Source organism: Cebidichthys violaceus, unplaced genomic scaffold (assembly GCF_023349555.1).
Source record: "Cebidichthys violaceus isolate CVI_PGR_0920_01 unplaced genomic scaffold, fCebVio1.0.p SCAF_3, whole genome shotgun sequence".
Lineage (NCBI taxonomy): Eukaryota > Metazoa > Chordata > Actinopteri > Perciformes > Stichaeidae > Cebidichthys > Cebidichthys violaceus.
The window spans coordinates 18,135,244-18,158,009 of record NW_027176483.1 but is presented as its reverse complement, the minus strand read 5'-3'; the positions used below and the strand labels follow the sequence as shown (position 1 = coordinate 18,158,009).

The 22,766-nt window shown below is 45.2% G+C and overlaps 1 protein-coding gene across 1 annotated transcript; it reads right to left on the bottom strand.

Annotated features, from left to right (window-relative positions):
- Positions 1-513: 513 nt before the first annotated feature.
- On the bottom strand, positions 514-22,441 carry ccnd2a (cyclin D2, a). The gene is made up of 5 exons (XM_068722411.1): positions 22,137-22,441; positions 20,538-20,753; positions 17,294-17,453; positions 10,120-10,268; positions 514-4,860 (listed from the first exon to the last, which is right to left on the bottom strand). Exons 1-5 carry the CDS (start codon positions 22,326-22,328, stop codon positions 4,684-4,686), a joined length of 894 nt encoding a protein of 297 aa, XP_068578512.1. The 5' UTR covers positions 22,329-22,441; the 3' UTR covers positions 514-4,683.
- Between the last annotated feature and the right edge of the window lie 325 nt (positions 22,442-22,766).

Below are 22,766 nucleotides of genomic sequence, written 5' to 3'. Positions count from 1 at the left end.
CATAATACCAAAACCATGCATTCAGCTATAATGTGCCCCAATGAATGAGGGGTGCAGCAGGAAGCCAACAGGCTGCCTTCTTTTTTGCACTGACTGCACTATGAAGTTCTCTATAAATTAAGTTGTTCATAAACTCCCCTCACATTTCCATTCCTCACTAAAGGGACGGTAGACCGCTGTGGTCAGAGGTCGAGAGCCCTTTTTCTCTTACCAGTACATTTCCTTAACTTTCGGTGGCAGGCAGATTTATTGGACTGAGCTGAAATATCAATACATCCCATTTTTCTTGTGTGTACACATTCGCAGGGAGTGTTTATAACTGGTCTTCCTTATACTCTGGCCAGGGGAACTCATTGTCCCACATTCGTCATCGCTGCTTTGTGTGTATAGCTTTCAAATGATTAAGTGCAGCTGAACTTTGCTCTGCTGTATCACTGCTGACTCACACACAAGCTAGTCTATTGATCATGAAACAATTAGACACAGCGGTTAAAAGAGCACAGGCGTGGGAAATAGTGAGCTGATGTGGTGTCACACCCTTTAAAGCAGAAGTTTATTGAACAGAGGTTGTGCAACAGACATTTGAGGTACATGATATGAGTTATAGTGGAGGCGGGGCAGCTAGAAGGGAAATCTGCACCATTGAAACTTCCAGATATCAGAGTATTTATGGTTACACATAACAGGTGTAGCTCAAACCATTCATATGTGGCAGTTACAATGGTGCGCACACATATAATATTTCAGACCAAAATGTATCTTCCTTACATACAGAATCCATATTTACTGACATTCAGAGTGATTGTGGTTGTATAAAGCAAGAACTGTACTTTGGCCATCATAGGAATGCTGTTTTCCCGATCTCGCACACAACAAGTCAGATGTAGCACCAAGATGAACTGAAATGAACATGCTTGAACTATCTACGAAAGAAACATCCCCCAAGAAACGTTGCTGTGCTCGCCCCCCCAATAGGTTAAGTCCAAGTGGAAACATTGCATATTTCCTGTTTCCCGTCTCACTGAGCAAGTAGTTTCTCCACTAAAACAGTGGGAATCATCCACAAAAATGCTAATTTGTTGGTGCTCGCCCCCTCGCCACCCCCATTGTATTTTTTCTCCTCCATTCCAGGCTACCTAACTGCAGAGGTATAGGTGAAGGATTTGTTTGTGTTTTATTTTGTCCAGTAATCCTGAGGTATAGGAAAATACCACTGATGCAGAATGTGACTGAAGAAGGAGAGCAAAATAGATAAAAGAAGGGGGAAAGGACACATGCTATCTAAGCAAACTGTACAAAGAACATTTCCAGTCGAATAGTCATTTCATGTTCTTCTATCACCATCTACTTCTTTTTTTCTGAATGTATCTCTTAAGCAGTAAAATAATTATATTATAATACACGTTTATAAAATAGCAGCACACTCAAGTGACACATCACAACTAGGTAATGTTATTTTTTTGTATAAATGACACAAATTCATAGCTTTTAGCAGCGCAAAAAGACAACAATAACTCAATAAAAATATTGACACTTTTTTCTTGATGTCTTCACACCTCCTCCTCTGTCCTCTCTTCACTTTGGAATACAGTATCTCTAAATCTTAGAAAACCCCTTTTGTGGGTCTGGTCACCCCATAAAATATATCAAACACAAATTGAAAAGATGGTTTCAATATATAACACATGCAACAATAATTTGCAGGAAAGAAAATCACAACTATTACGTTCGGGAGAGAGCTAACATCAGGCAAACAGAGGCAAAATGAAGAGGTTATATCAAATATTCAAACGGGGATGTTTTGGCAAATATGTCATTAAATTGCCCAGTTTTACTGAAAAACATCACTTAAACACGTGATCCCCACATTTATCTTCAGTTTGACGGACATACACTCAGCAAAGTCACATACCGTCAAGAAAAAACTCAAGCATTAAGTCAAAGACACCTTTCTGTGGCAAAGCCTTGTGTCCCATTAAAACAAAACAAAGCAAAAAATCGGTCTCTTGTTTTGTGCTGATGTCTGTTTGGCTGATGAACCCCCTTGCCAATGATTTGAAGCAGCAAAGCTCACAGGGGACAGATGTGTTCACTGACAGACAATCGGCCTGAAATACACAAGCCAGCACCATAGAAAACTGACCAACCACTGAAACACACATCAGTTAAAGGTGGTTCCGAACAAAGGCTCTGCTGTCTTAACAATGCAAACCTCATGGCCCTCTGAAGAACATGTGCAAATATTAGATGTTACGACCACCTTCTCTTGTAGCTCATTGCTGCCCTGTGTGACTATCTGTGGCTGTGATGCAGATAAATATGAAGAAAAATTCAAGTAGAAACAAATATTTAATTTCTTGACAAAGTAAAATAAAATCAAACAGAACCCGTGGATCAGTGAAGTCTGCATGTAGGCGTTTTCCAAATCATATTGGCGTTTTTCTATTTGTTCAAATTCTCTGAACGATCAGACTCCCCGCCAACTTGCACTTTGCTTCAATAGGAATGTTTTTGTTTGTTTGTTTTTCGATCGGAATGTCCTCTCGTCGCAAGTTGTGGAAAGCCTTTTTAATTTTTGACTCTTGCTTGACAAGGGTATGTCTGACAATTGGGAAACCAGCCCTACAAAGTAAACCAAAGAAAAGGCTAACAAGGAAAAAAAGAGAAACATCCATTCACCTCCAATCACGACCCGACACATTTCATTTACTTATCTCCTGGGGAGCATGTTCTCAAAGTGCTTTGCCATTGAAATCATATAGGGGAGCTTAAACAGCCCTATGTGGGACTCCAGATGCATTGACAGTAAATCATCATCCTGTACTCCTCTAATCCCCCCCCCACCCGCCTCCCGCCTCCCTCCCCCTCCATGAAAGTTCATCCACACATGATCTGGCAGCGTTTTCGTTCCTTATTTATTCATTTCCAAACCCAGAAAGCTTTTGTTCACTTAGCTGTGTCATTGTATGAGAAATGAATGTTGATTCCAGCCAAATATGCAGATATCAAAGTTTTATCGTGAGGCCTTTGGGCATCTTTTGTTCATTATCATCTTCCGGCAACCGGCTGTAAATCCTCCACACTGCAGCATGCTCTTGTGCCACCAAAATCCTCTCTGTCCTACCACCCTGTGCTGTGCGACCAATGCGCCTCCCACAGTTCAACAGGGACTTCTCAGCTGCAAACTGTCCCTCTCTTTCTAATTCTTTCCACGCCACACCCGGTTCCCTCCCTGCTAATTAATACAGAGGAGTCCAATGTTCTCCAGACTTTCAAAAGCATCGCATTACTTTTTTTTTCCAAGACATCGTCCTCTCCTGCTGTTTCACATGTGCAATACACACACTGCACTCGTGGGAGCTCAAAACAACGACTCAAAGCAGCCTTTCTCAACTAAGGAAACACCATATCGTAACAACGTGAAAAGAAAGAAGTATCTGTATCATTAACAGAATGGCAGTAATAAACAAACACCTCACATGACCTCTGAGTCTGAGGTGTAACGCCTCAGGAAAAATGCTCTTGGGAAGATAAGGGGCTCTAAGTGAAAGTCCCTTCGCCCATATCCTCCTTCGCTAAATCTTAATCTGTCTCACACATCGTGCTCATGAGTTCATTGTTGGCCAACAATGAACCATGACACATTGTTAATGCATGAAGGCAGTGATATTAGCATAGATGCCCTGTTATACTGATGGACAAAGTATGTGTAGCCTCCTCTTGCTCCATAGTCTTTTGACTTAGTACTGTAAGTCTATGACTTGACTTTGCTCAAGTGCCTCACGCCATAGAATGCACACTGCTATTATAGATACAGGTTCACATGTAGCATTCACATCACACACACACACATACACACACACACACACACACACACACGCACGCATGCATGAAATCTGGCATACTCACATATAAACACACACACACACACACACACACACACACACACCCTTGCACACTGCATCCACAAACTGACACACAAGCAGCCTGACAAGAGGAGCTTATTGATCTCTACTACGCAGTTCCAAAATATATCCAATAATATTATCAATAATAATAATTACTAATACTACTAATAATTATTATAATCCCATCTCTTTCATGGAATTGGGACCCAATCGACTTTTAGCATAACGTTCTCACGGCTTCTTCTGTCTCTCTCATGTGGACCTTCTGATGGTCGAGGAGCTTGTGTCCTCTCTTACACCAGCCACGAATGTTATAGTGATAATACTCATGTAAAACAAAACAGAGAAAAAAAACCTTAAGCCCCACCGTGTGATCCCATGTAAATTTTTTGAATGGTTTCCACAACTTCTACCATGGTTAAAATATAACTTAAAGATCATACTATACAATCAAAGGCAGAATGCAAATATGATTGGCTTCCCTTCTGTATATCCAAGGCACCACAGAGCTTCATCTTGTATCAAATTTGTTGCTTTTGGACTAGAACATCATAGAAAATCAATTTCGTGGGCAGGTGTTTTTGACTTGAAGAACAGAAAATCTACACAAAAAAAAAAAAAAAACTAGCAAGCATTGTTCTTTTTCTTTTAAAGGGCTTGTGTTTTTAACATTTTTGTTCTTTTTGTTCTTTTTTTCTGCATTTAAGAAAATTGAGGTTTTTTTCATGATGCTTTTTTTTTTTGTAAATCCTGTGCAATAGCGCCCTCTGGTGGTTCACAAGTTGACATCACGGACGTCTGTTGGGGTGGAGGACTGATCCAGCTCGTCCAGGCCTTTCCCGCTGGGGCCTCTCTGCGTCTGCTGCTGCTGCTGCTGCTGCTGCTGCCGGCCCTCATGCAGGCTGCTCACCAACACACGCTCAATCTGCTCCTGGCACTCTTTGAGAACGTCCTGCAATGAAACAAGAGAGGGAGGACAAGCTGTAAATATATATACTTAATGCAACTTAATGCCTCTTATCAAGCAGTTCAGCCTGTATCAACAGATATAGTACCACGGTTGCTCGCTACATCATCACCAGTAATAAAAACGTAAGTCAGTGCATGACAACAGGGACCCCTGGCGTGGCGGCAGAGGGGCCAGGGGTTTTAAATGACCATCGACTTTATCGCTGCTCCAGCTACTGCCAAGGTTGAGCACAGACACGGACCAGACTCAAGCATTACATCAGCCCACCAGGGTTGAGCCCCTATAGTGCTCACGTGCACGGACACACATGTGCATTAGCACGCGCACACCACTGCCTCTCCTATCCAACCACCCACCTCCGCCATTCCCAAACACACGCAAAAACCCAAACAGGAGTAGCCTTGACAACGGCAGCTGGAAACACAGGTAGTACTAAAGCTATGTTAATTACATCCACCTCCTGTGGGAACACAAAGGTGGTGCTTTTTTAACGAGAGCCAGTCTGTGTGCCTGCCTGCCTGCAGGGGATCCATCTGAGACCTGGTCGGCTCGCCTTTCACCATCAAAGGCTGCGGCAGCAATCTGAGAATCCACCTGGGAGAGGAGCCTCTCAACAGCACTGAGCCCTCATATCCTTCCCTGATGGAGGGTTGACAGAGGGGACAGCGCAGCGCATGAAGAGAGAGCAACTCACTGGGGAGGGGGAGACTGGGGGGGGGGGGGGGTAAAGGGGAGAGCGGTGCTAAATCAGTTGTTAGCTAGAGCGTCAGAGAAAGGTCAAGATGTTTTTGAGTGAGGAACTGCGATGACAAAAATATATTCTGTAAGAGCAGGCGGCCGCAACAGAGCAAACGGATATGAAAGTTCCTGTCCGACAGAGTGTTAACACCGCTCCCTGGTGGCAAAATACCAAAACACAGTTGAAGCCGAGATGCCTGCTATTCAGCTCTACACATGCACACTCATGAATAACCCCCTGCCTTAAAGCACCAGGCGTCTGTGCGAAACATGACTGAGAGCGCCCCATGGCTGGAGGGATGGGTGAAAGTGTACCGCTTGTGGAGCGAGGAAAACATTCTTCAGACATTTAGAGCTAATTAAAACCTGATGGGCCACAGTTTGAGCCTGTGTTACAGCTTCTGGTGCCGCTGGGCCTTGATGAAATGAGAACAGAGGCCTCACTCACATCTGAATTGCTGCACACGGGTGAGTGGCAAAAGGTCACAGTGTCAAAGGTCGAACAGCATGACACAAGGCGTGCACCGTGTTATCGGAGGGAAACTACATGAGTTTTTCAAGACTGGTGATTTGTTGCAATTCTGTACATGGGGACAATCTTATGGATAATGTCTATGGATTGTCTTTAAAAGAAGACTTTGAAATCTATAAAATGACGCAATCATTGATAAAATGGCTCTGAGCCTAGAGGGGTTCTGCTGAAGTTTGCATGAGGTAATTCCTGTCTTGACGTCTCTTTTTATTTTGAGTTCTCCAGACACTACAGATGATTAGCTTGAGAGAGTTTTTTGGGTCACAAACCGTGAAGAATGATTTGATGTTGAGGAGGTTGGACTGATCTGGGCTGGGTAGCAGTGGGTGTGACGTGGAGGAAACCCGACCGGCGTCTGTCCCTTAATCTCCTCCAGAGGTCGGCTGCTAACATGGGCGCGTGCACACGAGCACACACAAAATCTTCCCACCAACATGTGCCCAGTGGCTCATAAAATCTCAATTCCTCTGAGAGAATTAAGTAAAGCGAACGAACATATAAAGGAACTGCCTGTGTCTTACCACAAGAATGCACGCCTTCACTTCTTAAAAGACATTCTCCACAGTTTTGTTCGGATCCCATGCCAAGCCCCATGGGCTTTATTTGAAAAACTTTAATGACTTCAATGTGTGACTACTGAAAACACCAATTTTGTTTTTGGATACTGTGGGGGCCAACAGCACAGAATAAGTTGGCCATGGGTGGTAGCGCTATACTGAAGCGTCTTATTTTGCAGCCTCAACCCGGAAAAAAACATAACCAACCTCAGATCCTCCCATGTCGTTACGGCCTCCATCTGCCCCACCTCAAACATACATTAAACTGCAACAATCTGTCTTCCTGGCAAATCAAGGCACGCGCATTATCCCTGGGCGGCCTTTGTAACACTGGCGGTAGGGGGGAAGTTGTGCAGACAGACAAAACCAAGAGGAAGAAATGTGTGAAGCCATGGAATGTGTTTTAACTGCTGACTGTACCGCACAAGACAGTGTTAGCTACTCTGGGAGGACTTGGTGGTCAGACAGCTGAAAAACACACAGGCAGACACACACTCAGGGAATCCTAAAAGAAAATATCCGGAGGCTGCCACCGGAAGTAAGGAGTCACCGCATGACTTGAATTTCCACAAGTTACTAATAGGAAATGTGACCTTTCTCTTTCCTCAGCTTGCATGCCGAAACACCACAAGCGGTGACGCCACGGGCTGCGTTAATAGAGATAATCCTTCTTAATGAATGCATCTTTGTTGCAAGCATTCTGGCTTCCTGTTGAATTCCTCCCCCAGAAAAATCACATTTCAATTTCACATCCATCCATCACCCAACTTGTGCGAGACCATCTCAGTGATATTTAGGCCACGATGGAGACCGGAGTAATTTAAAAAAAAAAAAAAGGAATGAAAACAGAAGGGACGGAGTAATGGGAAAATGTGTTTCTGGTCTCTTTGTGTGTGACTCTCACTGAAAAGAAAAAGATGAATGAGACACTTAGAGAAACTGACCCAAAACAGCAAAATCTAGGAAGTGGTGTTGAACCCTTGTACTTCTCTAACCTCTATTTCCTGCTTTATCATTCAGTAATAAAGGGAAGCTCTACACACCTGGTCTTTGTGTACTAACTATTTGTCAAAATGTGTTGGAGCACGTATTTCTTACTGATACTACAGCTGACCTGTGCAGTTTAGGGGAGTCACAACAGATCAGCCTCCCACTGCAAACTCACCACGTTCTCACACATTTCTTTTTTTTTTTCTCAGCACATTATGACTTGGCTCTCAGGCACACAGCCCTGTCTGCTGTCCCCTCTTGGCCACACCAGGTGTTTGTGAGGCTACACACATTCTTCCAGCCGCCTAAGATGGTGACTTGGCCCTATCACATTTCCACTGGAAAACCACAGCTTCTGGATACCACAGATGCCAATGGGGTGCCAGGGGAGTGGCGATGGCCGTGATGCTGTTGGCAGCAGCAGCTGCAGAGGTTGGCGAAACTTGCTTTGCCTTCATATTTTGCCTGGCCCTTCGGCCGGCTGGTTGTGATACTCTGTTCTACCCTCTACACTGCCTGCCAAAACCAAATACAGTGTGTTAAGTGTACACATTTAGACTCAGGTTCAAACCACCTCCCCGATGACCGCAGTCAAAACTGAGGTTGAGGTGACCCTTGGGTATTGAATTGACGAATATAGTGGTTGGGCTTTTGGGAAAAGAAGGTAAGGTAAGTTAAATGTTAAAAGGACACAGTCAATGCTCTCCATTTCCTCTCTCTTTGTGTGTGAATGCATAACTGTCCAATCAGTGACAGTGTAAATAACACTGACGCCATTTATTAATGCTGACAACAAGGGCATCCGTCATTAGGTTTAGTTTTTCTACGTTGTATAACAAGTGGTGCACATGTCTGATGTAAGTTCTTAAGCAACTTCACAAACCGAAAAACACTCTACGTGTTTATTGTTGGCTGGCTTCTTAGCAGCTTCTACTAAAGCCTCTCATATATGTTGAATTAGGAAGAGTGCCCTCTGCTTTGCCTTCTGTGTTTACTGCGAGCCATGGCTTGTCTGAATCCAGGAATGTGAGGAGTTGATCATAGAGACACAGAGCGACTTAATTCCCTCAAGTCTAAGACCTTGCAGCCTAAACACACTGAGGCCCTGTGCTGCTGAGGTCAGCTATTTGTTTTTCCCTCAGCTGCTGAGCGAGACTTCACACAACTCGCACCAGAGGGAGCCATGCTATCCAGCAGTGCTGCATTATGGACCATAGGAAGAGGCGAGAGAGGGCTGATTGTCGCGAGGGAGGCATGAGGGAGGCCCCCCCCACCCCTCCTTTTCCACCCCCAGTGTCCTTTTCACACTTCAACAGCTTTCTTCCACCTCCTCCTCCAACTTTTCCTCCTTTTGGGAGAGAATTAAACGTAACAGGGCTGAGGCTTGGGATTCAGTGTCAATGCCCTTTGATCTGCTCCCTGTGCAGTGAGCACACATGGTCTCAAAATGTTCATGTTTAAATAATAACTAACTAAAAGCCCTTTTCATATTGGTTGGTATTAGGAGTGCTCCTGCCACGGCAGTGGGCTCAGACCTGGTGCTGGTCTCCAGGCACTGCGCTGTGGCTGCCCACTGCTCCTGAATAGAGAGAAGACTTATTTCCCCAAACAGACTAATAAAGAATAACTTAACACATCACCTCCCAGTCTCACTCATCTTTCCCTCTGTAGATTTGCCCACCTACTCACCCTTACAGTAAGCTATAGCAAGCTGACGTCCTCTCCCATCTGTGTGATGAAAGCCAGGCATCTCAGAGTCAGTGGAGGCCCTGCCTGTGTTTGGACTCAACTCACCCACCACCGCAACATTCACTGTACCCAGACAGCCACACAACGGCCTGGCCAGCATTCCTGTCAGCGACAGAGCATACTGTATATGCTCTCAACCTGGCTTGATTTAGAGGATTCTTTATATGAGGGGGCCCTGAGCAGCCTGACCGGACTGATGGAGAGGAAAAGAAACCTGCCACATGCTACCTGTAAGTCCACTCAAGTGTATGCCAGAAACGACTGCCTAATATAAACTGATGTAGTTCAAGATTTCTTTGAATGAAGACATTGTTGCTCTTAGTTTGATGCTCATTTAAATTTTTCGCTTCTCATGACAAATATTGGCACAAAAAAGCCCCAAATGGGTTTGTGGAAAGCTAAATCCCAGTGGAGAAGCCATTCCAACTTCTGTCTGTTGCAAACACACAACTTCAACAGACATGTGGCATTTCCTAACCTTTGACATAAATAACATAGATATTTTCCCTAAGAGGAATTACAAGTCTGGTAGAATAAAACAGAATTTGCTTGTTAACAGTAACATATTGTAAAACTGTGTGTTTTGGTGGAAATGAGAGGAGTTAATGTGAATTCACCTTTGAATCATAGAGTTAGGTTAGAGTTAGTTCAGCTGAAATGACAAAACAAACTCACCACTTCTGTGTTTGTGATTTTGGCCAGCAGGTCTGTCAGACTGTCGCCCCACTGTGACTGGTCAGCTGAATCCAGCTGCAGGCCGCAGATCGCTGCCCCCACACTTCCTGTGGCAATCATGGAGGGAGGATACATGGCGAATCTGAAATCTGTTAGCGGAAGAAATAGCAATTGAGTTCAATGAATCTCCAGCGCTATTAGTTTGGTAACGACACAAAGAGGTATTTATTGTTACATTAAGCAAGGAGCTAAAATCTTTAGATCAGCAAATGACAAAAACGGTTAATTTACACTGGATTCTTTATTCACCTGGTGCAGTTTGTAAATTTCACTTTTCAATTAATTTGCTCCACAAAGAGGCTACACATACGTCCCTCCAAGAGACAATATGATTTGGTAATCTAGCAGTCAGCTAATAAATAATCCTTCTATTGCACCGGGTCTGAACGCAGCGCTCACTAATGACCAGGGGGCCTGGATAATGAGGGTTCACTTGGCTTGTAAAGGAGCTGAAAAGCAACCACCCTCACTCGCTCCCCACCCCAGTCCCCCTTTCCCCAGCCCGGCCCCTTTTCTTCCATCTCCTGAGTAAATCGTGTGCTCGCTGAAAAAAGCCCCATAGCGCTTGGAAAGGGAGGAATAAAGAGGCTCAGTGCCTCTGCCAATGCTCACTGCTGTAGGTCCTTTTTCCACGTGTGGTCACAGGCGTGCGTCTCAAAGACCAATAACCTTGTTAGCTCCCCTCACTGTCATTCATAATGCAAATGAGACAGCTTGTGAACGGGCCAGAAGCCCGAAAAGGCAAGGCAACTGGCATACAGGGAGAGGGAGAGGGAGCAAGGGAGACAGACAGACAGTGAGAGAGAAAGTTTTTCTCTTCACAAACAGAGACGCGCGCACACACACACACACACACACACACACTCGCTCCTCTCTCTATTCTCTCTTTATGTCTTGCTCAACTTCTACCTTTCTTTTTGGACAACACATGGCCTGCTTAGACGAGGCCAGTGAATGGCACACATGCCTCAGTCTTTGTTGCTACAACAGGCAGCGGTTTGCATTGGCGGCCCTCCTATCTCTTAGCATATTAATAGAGTGGCGGGCCTGCGAGAGGGAAGGCAGAAGAGTGTGACTCCATTGTCCAGAGTCATCACCTCATTTCACCCAATTGAGAGACACGGGGGACAGGGGGTCGACGGGGGGAAGGAAGATGAAGGAGGAGGGATGGACGGAATGGCGACAAGGCAACAAGGAGAAAAGAAGGGAAGGTGGTGGGCTCGGTGGGAGAGGAGGGGGGGGGGGGGGGGGACGACTCCGATGCACATCACTCTTAAGTCTGTGTCCAGACTCTTGTGAGGTTTTGGAAGAAGAAAAGAGTCGCCCTCCAGCGACCCTCACCTCCTGCCTCCCATCTACCCCCCCACAAGTATTCCTCTGTTCCTTGGCCACCTATGGGCTAGAGGAGTGGGCAGTGGGGGCATAGAAACAGCCTGCACATTAACATATTGCCATATTCAATTGCAAAGCAAACTGTGTGCGATGGCCATGAAGGAGATTTTTCTTCCTTCTTCTTTTTTTTTTTTTAAATCTGGAATCAAAGAGGTAGGCCCTTTGATAGCTGTAAAGGCAGCCCCTCACTGCCTTTTTAACATGCACAGCCAGGCGCTTTCTCATCTTGTGGGCTCAGTGTTGACAAATAAATGAACTTATTATACACCCCTGTGTTAGCCGCTGGGCCTCTGCCAAGGGGCGATTTATTAAAGGCTACCTCGAGCCAAGAGGAAAGAGCACACAAAGCCCCTCAGCATTACATCACTGCTGTAAGAGCACAACTTTCTATAGAGGGGTAAGGAGACAAAGGCATACACGGATTTACTGTACGTGTGTAGTGAGAGCGGACTGACAGGCGAGGAGGCAGACACCTAAGAGACACAGACAAGAAACAATGCACTGATGCCTGCATGCTTTAAGATGCAGATGCAGACACAAACACACACACACACACACACACACACACACACACAGCACAGACGTTGGTTTGTGGGAGAGCTGAGTGGCGGACAGTGGGCAGCAAGCTGATTTTTCGCACTCAAGACAAGACAGGTCTGTAGCAGAACAAGGACGCGCGCGTGCAGCCGATGCAGGCTGACACTCCGGCCTGGTGGCTGCTGCATGTGGGGGGAAGAATGGCCGTATTTTAGGAGGCCCTCATTGATATTCATGTTGAGGATAAACAGTGTATGTAGCTGAGTGGGGACGCCTGCGATGGAAAGCTCCCTGTGAGCAGCGGCTGGCTGGCCTGGCCTGCACGCCTCTCACCCCCTCAATGGCCCTTTCTCCTCCATGTGCCCCCTCATCTCCATTCCTCCATGTTCCTAACCCCCCTGAAACTTCATCCTCGGGCTTCTGGTCACACAGTCTGCTGCCCTACATGGCCCACTCCTCTTGGGTGGCTGCAATGCACAGTATGCACATTAAACTTGTAAATTAATTAAAGTTGGAAAGTTGAACAACAGCCAAAAGAAGAAAGAAAAAAAAAAAAACTCTCCTTCTCACCCTCTCCTCTCTTTCCACGGCTATAAATCAGGGTCTTGTATTCTATACATGTAGCGCTCATTGACCTTGTTTATTAAAGGAGTAGCATTACGAGGACCCTGAGCCTGTTGACTGATTAAGGCCAAAAACAAACATCATTTTGGGATTGGCATGACGGTGTGTTTCACCGCTAATGCAACACAGCCTGGTATTCAAAACAAGGCCTGTAGAGAGCTTCTCGGATGGTACTAGTGGAGCTCTTGGAGACACGCAAAAACAGCAACAACTTCACAACTGGGCTTGAGGAGTTCTTCCACGTGTAACTAGGGGAGAAATCTCTGATCACGAAACAATACAAATCGATTCAACTAGCTGTCGTATTCTATTAGCTCTTGTTCCAGACTGTCACTCTGGAGTCAAACAGAAAACAAAACTTAGGAGAGTCTGAGTCAAACTGTGATTTCCACTCATTTGCCAGAAAACAGAATTCCTCCTTAATTGTTGCATCCCGTGACAGCTTTCGTCAGCCTTGCACCATCATCTCCACTGTCACAGCTGCAGCCTTGAGGCGTTGGTAGCGTCAGCAATGAGGAGCATACAGATTCGGATTAGATCAAAAGGTGAAATATTCAAAAACTCTCTCTCTCTCTCTCTCTCTCTCTCTCTCTCTCTCTCTCTCTCTCTCTCTCTCTCTCTCTCTGTAGCTGATATGATTTGGGAAAAAAAACCCTCTTATCAAAAAAAAAAAGTTGGAAGAGAAAGCAGAGAAAGACTCTGATGTCATGACATAAATGTTCAGGTCAAACTAGCTGCCACTAACATTTACTTTACTTCAGATCACAAATATTAGTCTTTGTGGTTACCGTGACCTCCAAGGAAAACATGTAAGCTCAAAAACATTTTGATTTCTAAACTGTATTGGTGGGATAATTGCAGCCTCCGAAGCAAAAATCTCTTTCTTTGTGTTTCTGGTGTGACTCAGCTTGCCACAGTATTTACAGTGTGGTGCTGATTACACCAGCGGGGTGAAGAAGAGGGGGGGGGGGGGGTTCAGGACATGCCACTCGATGATTCACTCTGTGGGTCACATTTTTGGGAGCATACTGTCCGGAAGCTTCTCCCTGCTCCATGTGATGACGATGCAACCGGACCAGACACAATTCCTCACATCAGTGGAGCGTGCAGAGAGACGTTAATTTGTTGGAGGACGTGGCTAATTTGTTAGGGTTCTGAGTCATCAAACATGAAGGAGGCTGTATGTAAACAAACACCAATAAAGACCATTTCATTGACCACATCTGAGATGAATCATTCCCCTCTAGAATGCGGAGGGGATTCTGCGTGTGGCATGCCACTTGGAGATGCAGCTACAGGAAGCATGCAGCCTCCGGACACGTGAGTCCTAACAGCTAAAATGAAAAGAGGACTTATGAATCATCTTGGAATATTAGACTCGTCACTGTTGCATAAAAATGTTCACGTTTACCTCTTCCTGTTCAGACAAAAAGCCTCCAGAGTTTGAAGCACGTAGCTTGGATACAGACAAATCTAAAGCTCTGTCAGCCTCTGATGACAGCTTTGGATATTTTTTACTGATCCTCTGAACATATCTTCATTATTTTTAACTGAAAATGACAGAGTGTAGGAGGTGTATGCAAGCATGTATGTTAAGTGCAGGGTTTACTCTGCACACTCCACAAGGTAACATTTGCAGTTTCTTTGCCAGTGAATTATTATCAATATTTGTCTCAGGGAAACTAACCAGATACTAATCATAAAGTTACTTCATACAGTCCAAAGACACTTCCACAAAACAAGAAGTAATCAAATACTATTCTGACATAAAGAGGGAGTACTCACTTACTTACATCGCTTGTTATTTACATCCCAACTTGTAGCAAAATCTTCATTGTGTCCTCCAGGACAATTGACTCTCTCTTGGACAGCAGTGTTGGCCCTGATCCAGAATTTTCTTTTGATCATCTTCTATAACTATTGTCACCATTCCATGCATTGCATTACAGAGAGGGCTATTGGAGTCGGGCATGAAAAAAAACCAGACCATAATCCCTGCCAATATGGCAAGAATACGGAGCTCAATAACCGCAGCAGACAGGTTGGGGTGCATCTGTCTGCCCCATGCACCCCGTCCATTCTCCCACTTTACCTCGATTGAATAAGAATAGAAGAGGAAGCTCGGAGTGCTTGGTGTCTGTGTGTAGGAATGGAGGTTCATAATCTCCCTTAATGAGCTTGTTTCTGGGCTATTATCCGGCGGCCTGCCTGAGGGAAACGCTGGTGTTTCCTATCAAGTGGCCCCGCAGCGCTGACCCTCGCATGGCTCTGCATATGAAATGTAAGGACCGAGCCTTTTGTCTCCTTTCTCCCAGCCTCTAGCTGAGCTCCTGAGCCATTTGCATAGTCCTGAATGGACCAGCCAATGTTATTAATTAATACAGAGCCAGCCTGCGCCACCTGACAAAATCCCACCGAGTGGCCCGAACGGAACTGTTTCATCAAAAGAGAGGAGCCATTAGGAATGAGAGGCCTTATTCTCCACTTCTCCTCTTCTCTCTCTTGTTCCCTTGAAAACAGAGAGCCGTGGTTTTATGCATGTTTTCTTTTTCAGTATAGGGGCAGCAGTGGTGGGAGTAGTGGTGGGTGGTGGGTTGATTGAGACTGTATGAAATAGGAAGGCCACAGGTGACCCGTTGTCAACTGTCTTGCAAATGTAAATCCTCCTGAGAGATCTCCTCCTTCTGCCGTGTCTTCACCTTCTCAGCTACGCTCAGAAGATGTCTCCAAGGAGGATTCTCACCAGATAACCTTAAGATTTACAGCTGGGGACGTTCCACAAATGGGGTTTTGAATTCCCAGAGATCTTCAGATCCACCAAAAATCGACTCACTTGCGTTCTCTCTTTCTCTGTCTTGCTCTCACTCTGTGTTGGCCTGGATACAAGTATGAGGGGAGCATGCACAGATAAATGGCCTGTTGCTAATCTGGAGCTATCTCCAGAAAGTCTCTCTCCTAAAACACAATGTCAGGAGGACGACGCCACGAGGCTCGTAAATTTATTTCCACTGCCTCATTGAAGCAATTAAGGACAAAGTGCATGCTGAGTCTTTCACAATGTTGCTTTGGGAATAGGTCCGATCACCGACGCGCTGTCATTCCAGTCATTAATCCGCTGGCACAAAAAAAGGGGTGAGAGATGTGGGGTGAGACCGGGAGAGGAAGAGGTAGTAGGAAAGAGTGAAGGAAAGGGAGACGCGAGAGGAAACAAGTTTTCAAAACTTTGCAAACGTTTGTCGCAAACTCTATCTTACCCTATCATGATCCAATACACATCAGTGCAGGCGATTCCATCACTTTATGTCGCAAATACCTGTCACCTCCCTTGTATATTCATCGAACTAGAGACACACTCCTCTGAATGATGTCAGCACAAGGAGCAGTTTCCCATGAGGGGGTGTAGTTAGCATTCCTGTATGAGGCCTGCAGAAAAGGAAGCTGCTGCTGGTGGTGGGGGTCACCCAGAAAGTGAATAACAAAGGAGAGCCAAACAGCCTTATTGTGAGTGTATTTTGCAATTTTCCACATTAATGTCAGACATAAATCCTTGTGAACGTGCTAGTTTCCTATCTCTAGTCATGCCTTGTTTGCAGCTTTGCATGTTGAGTTAGATGGTGACGCAAACAGGACAAACCTGCCCTATAGTGAATCTCACCATGGGGAAGCTATCATGTCCTCCAGCTGTAGGGCGGGGAGCCGTGAGAAGTTAGGGGGGGAGAGAAACAGGGAAGGAAGGTGGCAGGGGAAAGAGATATGAAAACATGACATGCCTTAGAATTGGCTATGTGAAAACAATACACTCCTCTGGCTTTCCCTAACTCCCCTGTTCCCTCCTGCATCTCCTCCATCTCTTCAGATCATGTTAAAGTCTCCCTGTCCCTCCCACGACTCGCTGGATGTTTGATCTTGAGAGAACAATTCACCTCAAGAGCAGAAAGACAATGGCCTGCCTGCCTGTCCATTCCTCTTCTCGACCCTGTGCGACATGGGAATGCCCCTCAACCGGGCCTAATCTGCTTTGAAGTGTTACTGGATGCCACTGATAGGCTTCTAAAACATGACCACATACTAGCCTGGGAGAAGACAAATGATGGGCGTCAGACCTAAGAGTCTAACGTTGAAATGTCTTCCATGACACATGCTTTTCTTAGGCAGAATATTTTCCCATCGTAGGTAATGCATCTCACTTAAGTCACGGCGGGCCGGGACTGGCCCGCGGCACACCTCTGAACAGAGCTGTTGCCGCATGTTATCGAGAGAAGAGCGCTTTGATAGGGTGCTGGAAGAAGAATGTGCACATGAAGATATTTTACGACACGAGAAAGTATCTTGATGCAAATCATTACTGCTCGATTTGTCTTGGCAGCTTATCCATGATCAGCGGCACTTGCAACACCAAAAATAAATAAGAAAAAATATGTACTATCGATACGACGTCGCACTCTGCATGGGCATCTTTTGGATCTTTTTTTTTTTTTGCGATGAAACAGCACAATTGGTTTGGACAAACACTTGTTAATAAGACAGGACACTGAACGTGTGAGCTCCTGTTGGGTCCTACCTGTGGCACAGAGGGCGATGAAGGTTTGGACATGTTTGCGTATAAGTGCCAGCTTATCCTCGGGCAGCGGCAGCCTCCTCACAATGTGCTCGATGAAGTCGTTCGGTGTCACTGCTGCCAAGTTCCACTTCAATTTCCCCAACACCACCAGTTCCCATTCCTGGAGAGAGAGAGAGAGAGAGCGAGAGGGAGACAGAGAGAGAGAGAGAGAGAGAGAGAGAGAGAGAGAGAGAGAGAGAGAGAGAGAGAGAGAGGGAGACAGAGAGAGAGAGAGAGAGAGAGAGAGAGAGAGAGAGAGAGAGAGAGAAAGAGAGAGAGAGAGACGGAGGGAATAGAGAGCAAGGAGGGATAACCGAGAATGAGAAAGATTAAGTGACACAGTGTACAACGACGTATTTACTATACTGTAACAGTTGATACTGCACTTTACTGCAGTCACAGCCACTACGCTGCTGCCTAAAGTGAGCGACTGTGCCTCTGGAGGCCCCTTACATTAGTATGTGTGGCGGTTAAGCATTATTGTTATTACGTTAGTCTCTGCTCGGCCGGGCCTGGGACAGAGAAACACCAGCAGCGCCACCAACTCAGGTGACCTCACAACACTGTCTCCCTTCCCGTCTGTCTGTCTGGCATCTGGGGACTTTCCTAAAGAGGCCCACCAGAGGTTCTACCGTGTGTGTGTGTGTGTGTGTGTGTGCGTATATACGTGTGCGTGATGGCAGAGTAAAAATGGATAGGGAGGCTGCACTTGTTAAGCAGCACCAGCAATAAATCTGTGTTATGTTATCAAGTTAACCAGTGTTTCATTATTTAATCTTACGCCATTCCATTCATCATTTAAACTATAAAAACATACATTGTATCCACAGGAAAGGCAATTATTTTTCATTCTTGCATTTTTCCTGCCAATTCTGTTGGAGCCCTTTGGTACTTATTAATAAATTCACCCTTTCAGCGTACATTATTCTTCATATAAACAACGCTAAAGTGCCACGTATCGTTAAAGACTTCACAGGAAACAGAAACCTTGGGCAGCATTTGAAGTGAACAGCTTTGAATCACACATTACTCAACACCTTTTCTGTGTCATCAGACTCAAGAGAAGCAACTTCTCTGTACTTCACAAATTCTTCTTAACTTAGCTCTCTTGGCAAAATGTGGAGGGACAATAGGCGTGGTGTCCTCTTCTCAGGGTGAATCGCTACTTTCACTTCCTTGAGGAGGAGGTGATTAACGGAAGAGGTGGTGACTAATTTGGGGAAAAATTTCGTGGTTTGGTTCTGGACTGCAGCCTTGTGACCGGGGGCCTCGGATGCTCTTCATTTTCCCTTTCAGTGAGACTGAGAGAGCACATGGACTCAGTCATGAGACAACTCAACATGGCTGGCCACTGACCCTGCATGCTGCCAGCAGCAATTTTCTAATCAAAGGGACATTTTTCAGCCGTGTCATGTTTCCTGAGCTCCGTGATGCCATGGACATGGATAGAGGGGAGGAAATGGTTTAAAAAAAACAAAACATCAACAACAACAGAGATTTTGTTTGTACCCACAGTTTCTCATGTGGGAGGAAGTGAGCATTTAAAAGCACCACGGACTTAAAGGTTAAAGGTATCTTCCTCCGCTTGCATGGAGGTGTGTAACCACTATCTCAAAGATTCAATTATTTGATCATATGCAAATCATAGCCCAACAGGGGTCTGTTGATTGCTTCGGCTCTAATGTTTGCAACATGGCTGCCTCCTGCTCTCAAAAGCCTCGTTCCATCAGTGCCAGCAAGCGAGGTTCAGGCCTACAGCGAGGGCTACGGCGAACCTTGCAACACAGGCTCTATACTGACAGGAGTGGCAGGCATGCAGGCACCCACTTCCTTCTGCTACTGCCTTCCTCTGGTCACACCATCTTTGTAACATTGCGGTTCTCTTTACAAGAAATTGTTACCAAAGACAAGGACATAAAAAAAAAAAAAAAAAGGATCACATGCCCCGAGCAGCTGATCTCTGTTTCCTGTATCTGCGTGTCAGCCAAAATACTGCCTTATACAGAAACAGTGAGAAGAGGCCCCAGCAAACCAGTTCAGGGACTGAGGGCTTGGTCTTCAGACTGAACATGAAGGTAGGATGTTTTCTTGTAAAGTGCAGCACGACATACTGTTTTACATAAGTCCACCCCGTCTATCGGCGCGGCACTTTCTCACTTTAATGCACATTCCGTTTACTTGTCACCCCTACAACTTCAATACGCTGACCATTGCAGCCTTCCCTAAAGAGAGGGTGAAATAAGTCTGACACAATATTCCCAGGCAGAAATACATTCCACAAAATGATTAGAAACCGACAAAACCAACAGCAGCTCGTCAGGAACTTGAGTATACTGCAGCAATCGGCTCGGCGTGAAAGAGCCAGGCAAGCGAGGCAGGCCTACAACCATCAGCCACGTCTGGATCATAATATGCGGCCTCTTTCACAACATGGGTGGGATTGGCTGTTGTTTACCGAGGAATGTTTATGGAGCGCCACAGAGCGGTGGGGAAACACTTATCTGACGTGAAGCTGAGTCAATTAATTGGTGAGGGCAGCTCATGGTACCATCAGGGCAAAGACGCCTCATCAAATATATCACACAGAGGAACGGCATTTTTGTTTACTCTAAATGGCACACCTGCATCACCACTTAAATGCATCACGGTGACCGTGAGAGTCGAAAATAGTGCAGCATGACATAATATCAGAAATGCTTGCATCAACGGTTATTTTTGGATGAAAGCTGAACTGTAAAAGGCAAACTTGTATTTCTCTGTGTCTCTCCCTCTCTGGCTGACAGGAACAGAGTCAGAACTTTGGCTGAAGTTCAAGCTGACCTCGTTGCTCTGTGCAAATATCTGCCACTAGATGGCGATGGAGACCATTGCACGGACAAGACGGATACTGTAAAGCCCAGAGGGTCTGGTACGGTGAAGAGAGTCATTGTGGAACGACTCACTGTGAGGCTTTCGCTTTTCATGCACCTTTTGATGATTGCGCTGGACAACAGAATCAGTGAAATGAGAACAACCCTGCAGTTTAATATGTGATGTTTTGAGCAAAATGAATAAAACCAACACATTTTGAGTGAATTAATGCCTTAAAACACATTAATAACAAACTTAGAACACATATATCATCAAGTCTGGCTCAGCTGATGATGATGACAGGTGAGGTGCGACAGTGAATTTTGTGAAAAGTGTTGAACCAACTGTTGCTTACCAGCAGCTCTTGTGGTCTGATGGAGTTATCTGTGTAGATGCAAAGCTTCTCTGCGGTTAATGGACGAGTCTCTTTCAATTTGGATGCAAGAAACATGCACACTGCTCCCAGCAGCTGCAGGTTGCACTTTTTGGTGGGTACCACTGCTAAAAATCTGTCTAAGTAGTTCATGGCCAAGGGAAAAACTTCTTCCTCGCACTTCTCCTCCTCACAAACCTGAAGAACGAGACAGCAGACAATGCAGCAATGTTGAGCGTTTGGAATCAGTAACCCACCCTGCACAGACCAGACTTAATTTTCCAGCACTTTAAAATGTATATAAAACTTTTATGAGAAAACGAAACAAAAGCCTAATCACATAAAGAGCACATATAAATTCAATGACACACATAGTTGGGGCCCGGCCAAGAATTTGCGCCCAGCCCTAATCGGTTGCGACATCATAAATTAATTCGGAATAGATTATTTTACAGAAAAAGGAAATAAGTCTCAGAGACATACTGTCAATAGAGTCGCACTCCTGTAGTTCACTAAGAAATGAATTCAAGTCACAATCAGTTGAGGCAAAAAAACACCCCGACAGCGCAGCACACGGAAACCCACTTTCTTTTTTTCATTCGTCATATTTTCATAAAATAATTAAAAATATAGATAAATTGTCCACACCGATTTCCTTCACATCATAATGTTCAGCCGGGTCTTCTGTATCATACCCGACAATATATTTCGAAATCCACGCGCGATAAATTCGAATAAAACGACAAAATAAAAGACAAGGAGCAAGAGGTTGGTCTGATGTGCGTCACCGGCGACCCGATATATTTATTTCAAAAATTAATTAAAAATCTTCAGTGCGTCGGACCCTGACAATATTTACATGAAAATAAAGCCCAAAGGCTCGAGATTGTTTATAGATGGATGTTGACCAAATATATTAAACATAGCGTCAAAAATCGAACATAATTCCAGAGTGAGGCAATGCGTCGGGGGGAAGACCCAAAGGACAGATAAGGCCCTCGCCCCTTCCGACATTTCGAATAGATGCATAAAATGTTTGCAACGCTTTTTGACATCACTGCTATATTCAGTGCACACAAAAGACCATCCTCTGTCATTGCCGACGGGTTTGAGTCGCTGTTATTGCGTTTATGACACTGTAAAGTCCTCTTAAAAGCACGAGCGCTCCTGTAAAAAAAACAACATGGCGATAGAACACAACAGGGCAGCACTGCATTGGGGAGTGCATACGTGTGCATGGAAATAATCCGGCTATCTAAAATAATATCATTAAAGAATCAACGGGCAGCTCGTACGGACAACACGTGAGGCACACCAAAGAAACCCTCTGGTGTCACAGATAGCACAGCTCGAAGTTTCACGAACAACGTCTTCGCGACCGTACTTTAAAAAAAACGGAAAGGAAATAATGACAGAAAGCGACACATTTGGTTAATACGAGGAATAAGCAGTCGGGAAGGAGAGCTATAAGTCGTATCGACTGTCCGACAATTGCAAACAGCAGTAACAAAACAAATCAGGAGGCTTTAAAGTCGAGCACGGAAATAATAAGACTTGTCGGCACTCGGTGTTTCGGTATACCTCCAACATCCAAGTAGCGACCATCCTCCTCATAAACGGCTGAATATCTTTCTGGACGGCTTTGAAATAGGAATATTGGGGTAGAAACCTCTCCTCTATGGTCAACAAGCTCTGCAGGACTCTGTCATCGCATAGGAGGTTCGGATCGGGACGAGCTCGGATGGTGTCCATTTCGAGGCAGAGCAGCTCCATGGTGCTGGTGCTTTCACTTAAGTCGGAAAAAAAAATAAAAAGTAGTATTTCTCTCACGGAAGCGTATAAGCGGCGTTGCAGAGCAAAAATGCAAAAGGATAGTAGGGAAAGTCTTTTAGAGGCATAAAAAAGTGAGACTGCAGGGGCTCCGTAAGAGTAGTCCTGCCTCTCCTTGTTGAGAACTTTTTCCTCTCTCCCCACAGTGCGCCTCTACTTTCATCCGCCTGGCCAGATCAGGCGCATTTCAAGCCTACGCTGCATGCGCCACTGACGCAATTCACTTCATTACCTCTGCATAGACCAGAAGCAACATGCTGCACACCCCTGTCCCTCTTTCTTCTTCTCTGGCAGGCACGACATCTTTCAGCTAACGTGTTTCATTTAAACATGTATATATAAGAGGTTGACATTTTCCCAAAAGTAGATCCCCAACACTTG

What these genes read in the sequence shown, in the direction of transcription:
- ccnd2a (XM_068722411.1), bottom strand. Translation starts at nt 22,328, where the DNA reads ATGGAGCTGCTCTGCCTCGAAATGGACACCATCCGAGCTCGTCCCGAT. An exon ending in TCGCTACTTGGATGTTGGAG is followed by an intron (nt 20,754 to 22,136) that starts GTATACCGAAAC and finishes CTCGTTCTTCAG; the next exon opens with GTTTGTGAGGAGGAGAAGTG. An exon ending in AAATCACAAACACAGAAGTG is followed by an intron (nt 4,861 to 10,119) that starts GTGAGTTTGTTT and finishes GTTTCATTGCAG; the next exon opens with GACGTTCTCAAAGAGTGCCA.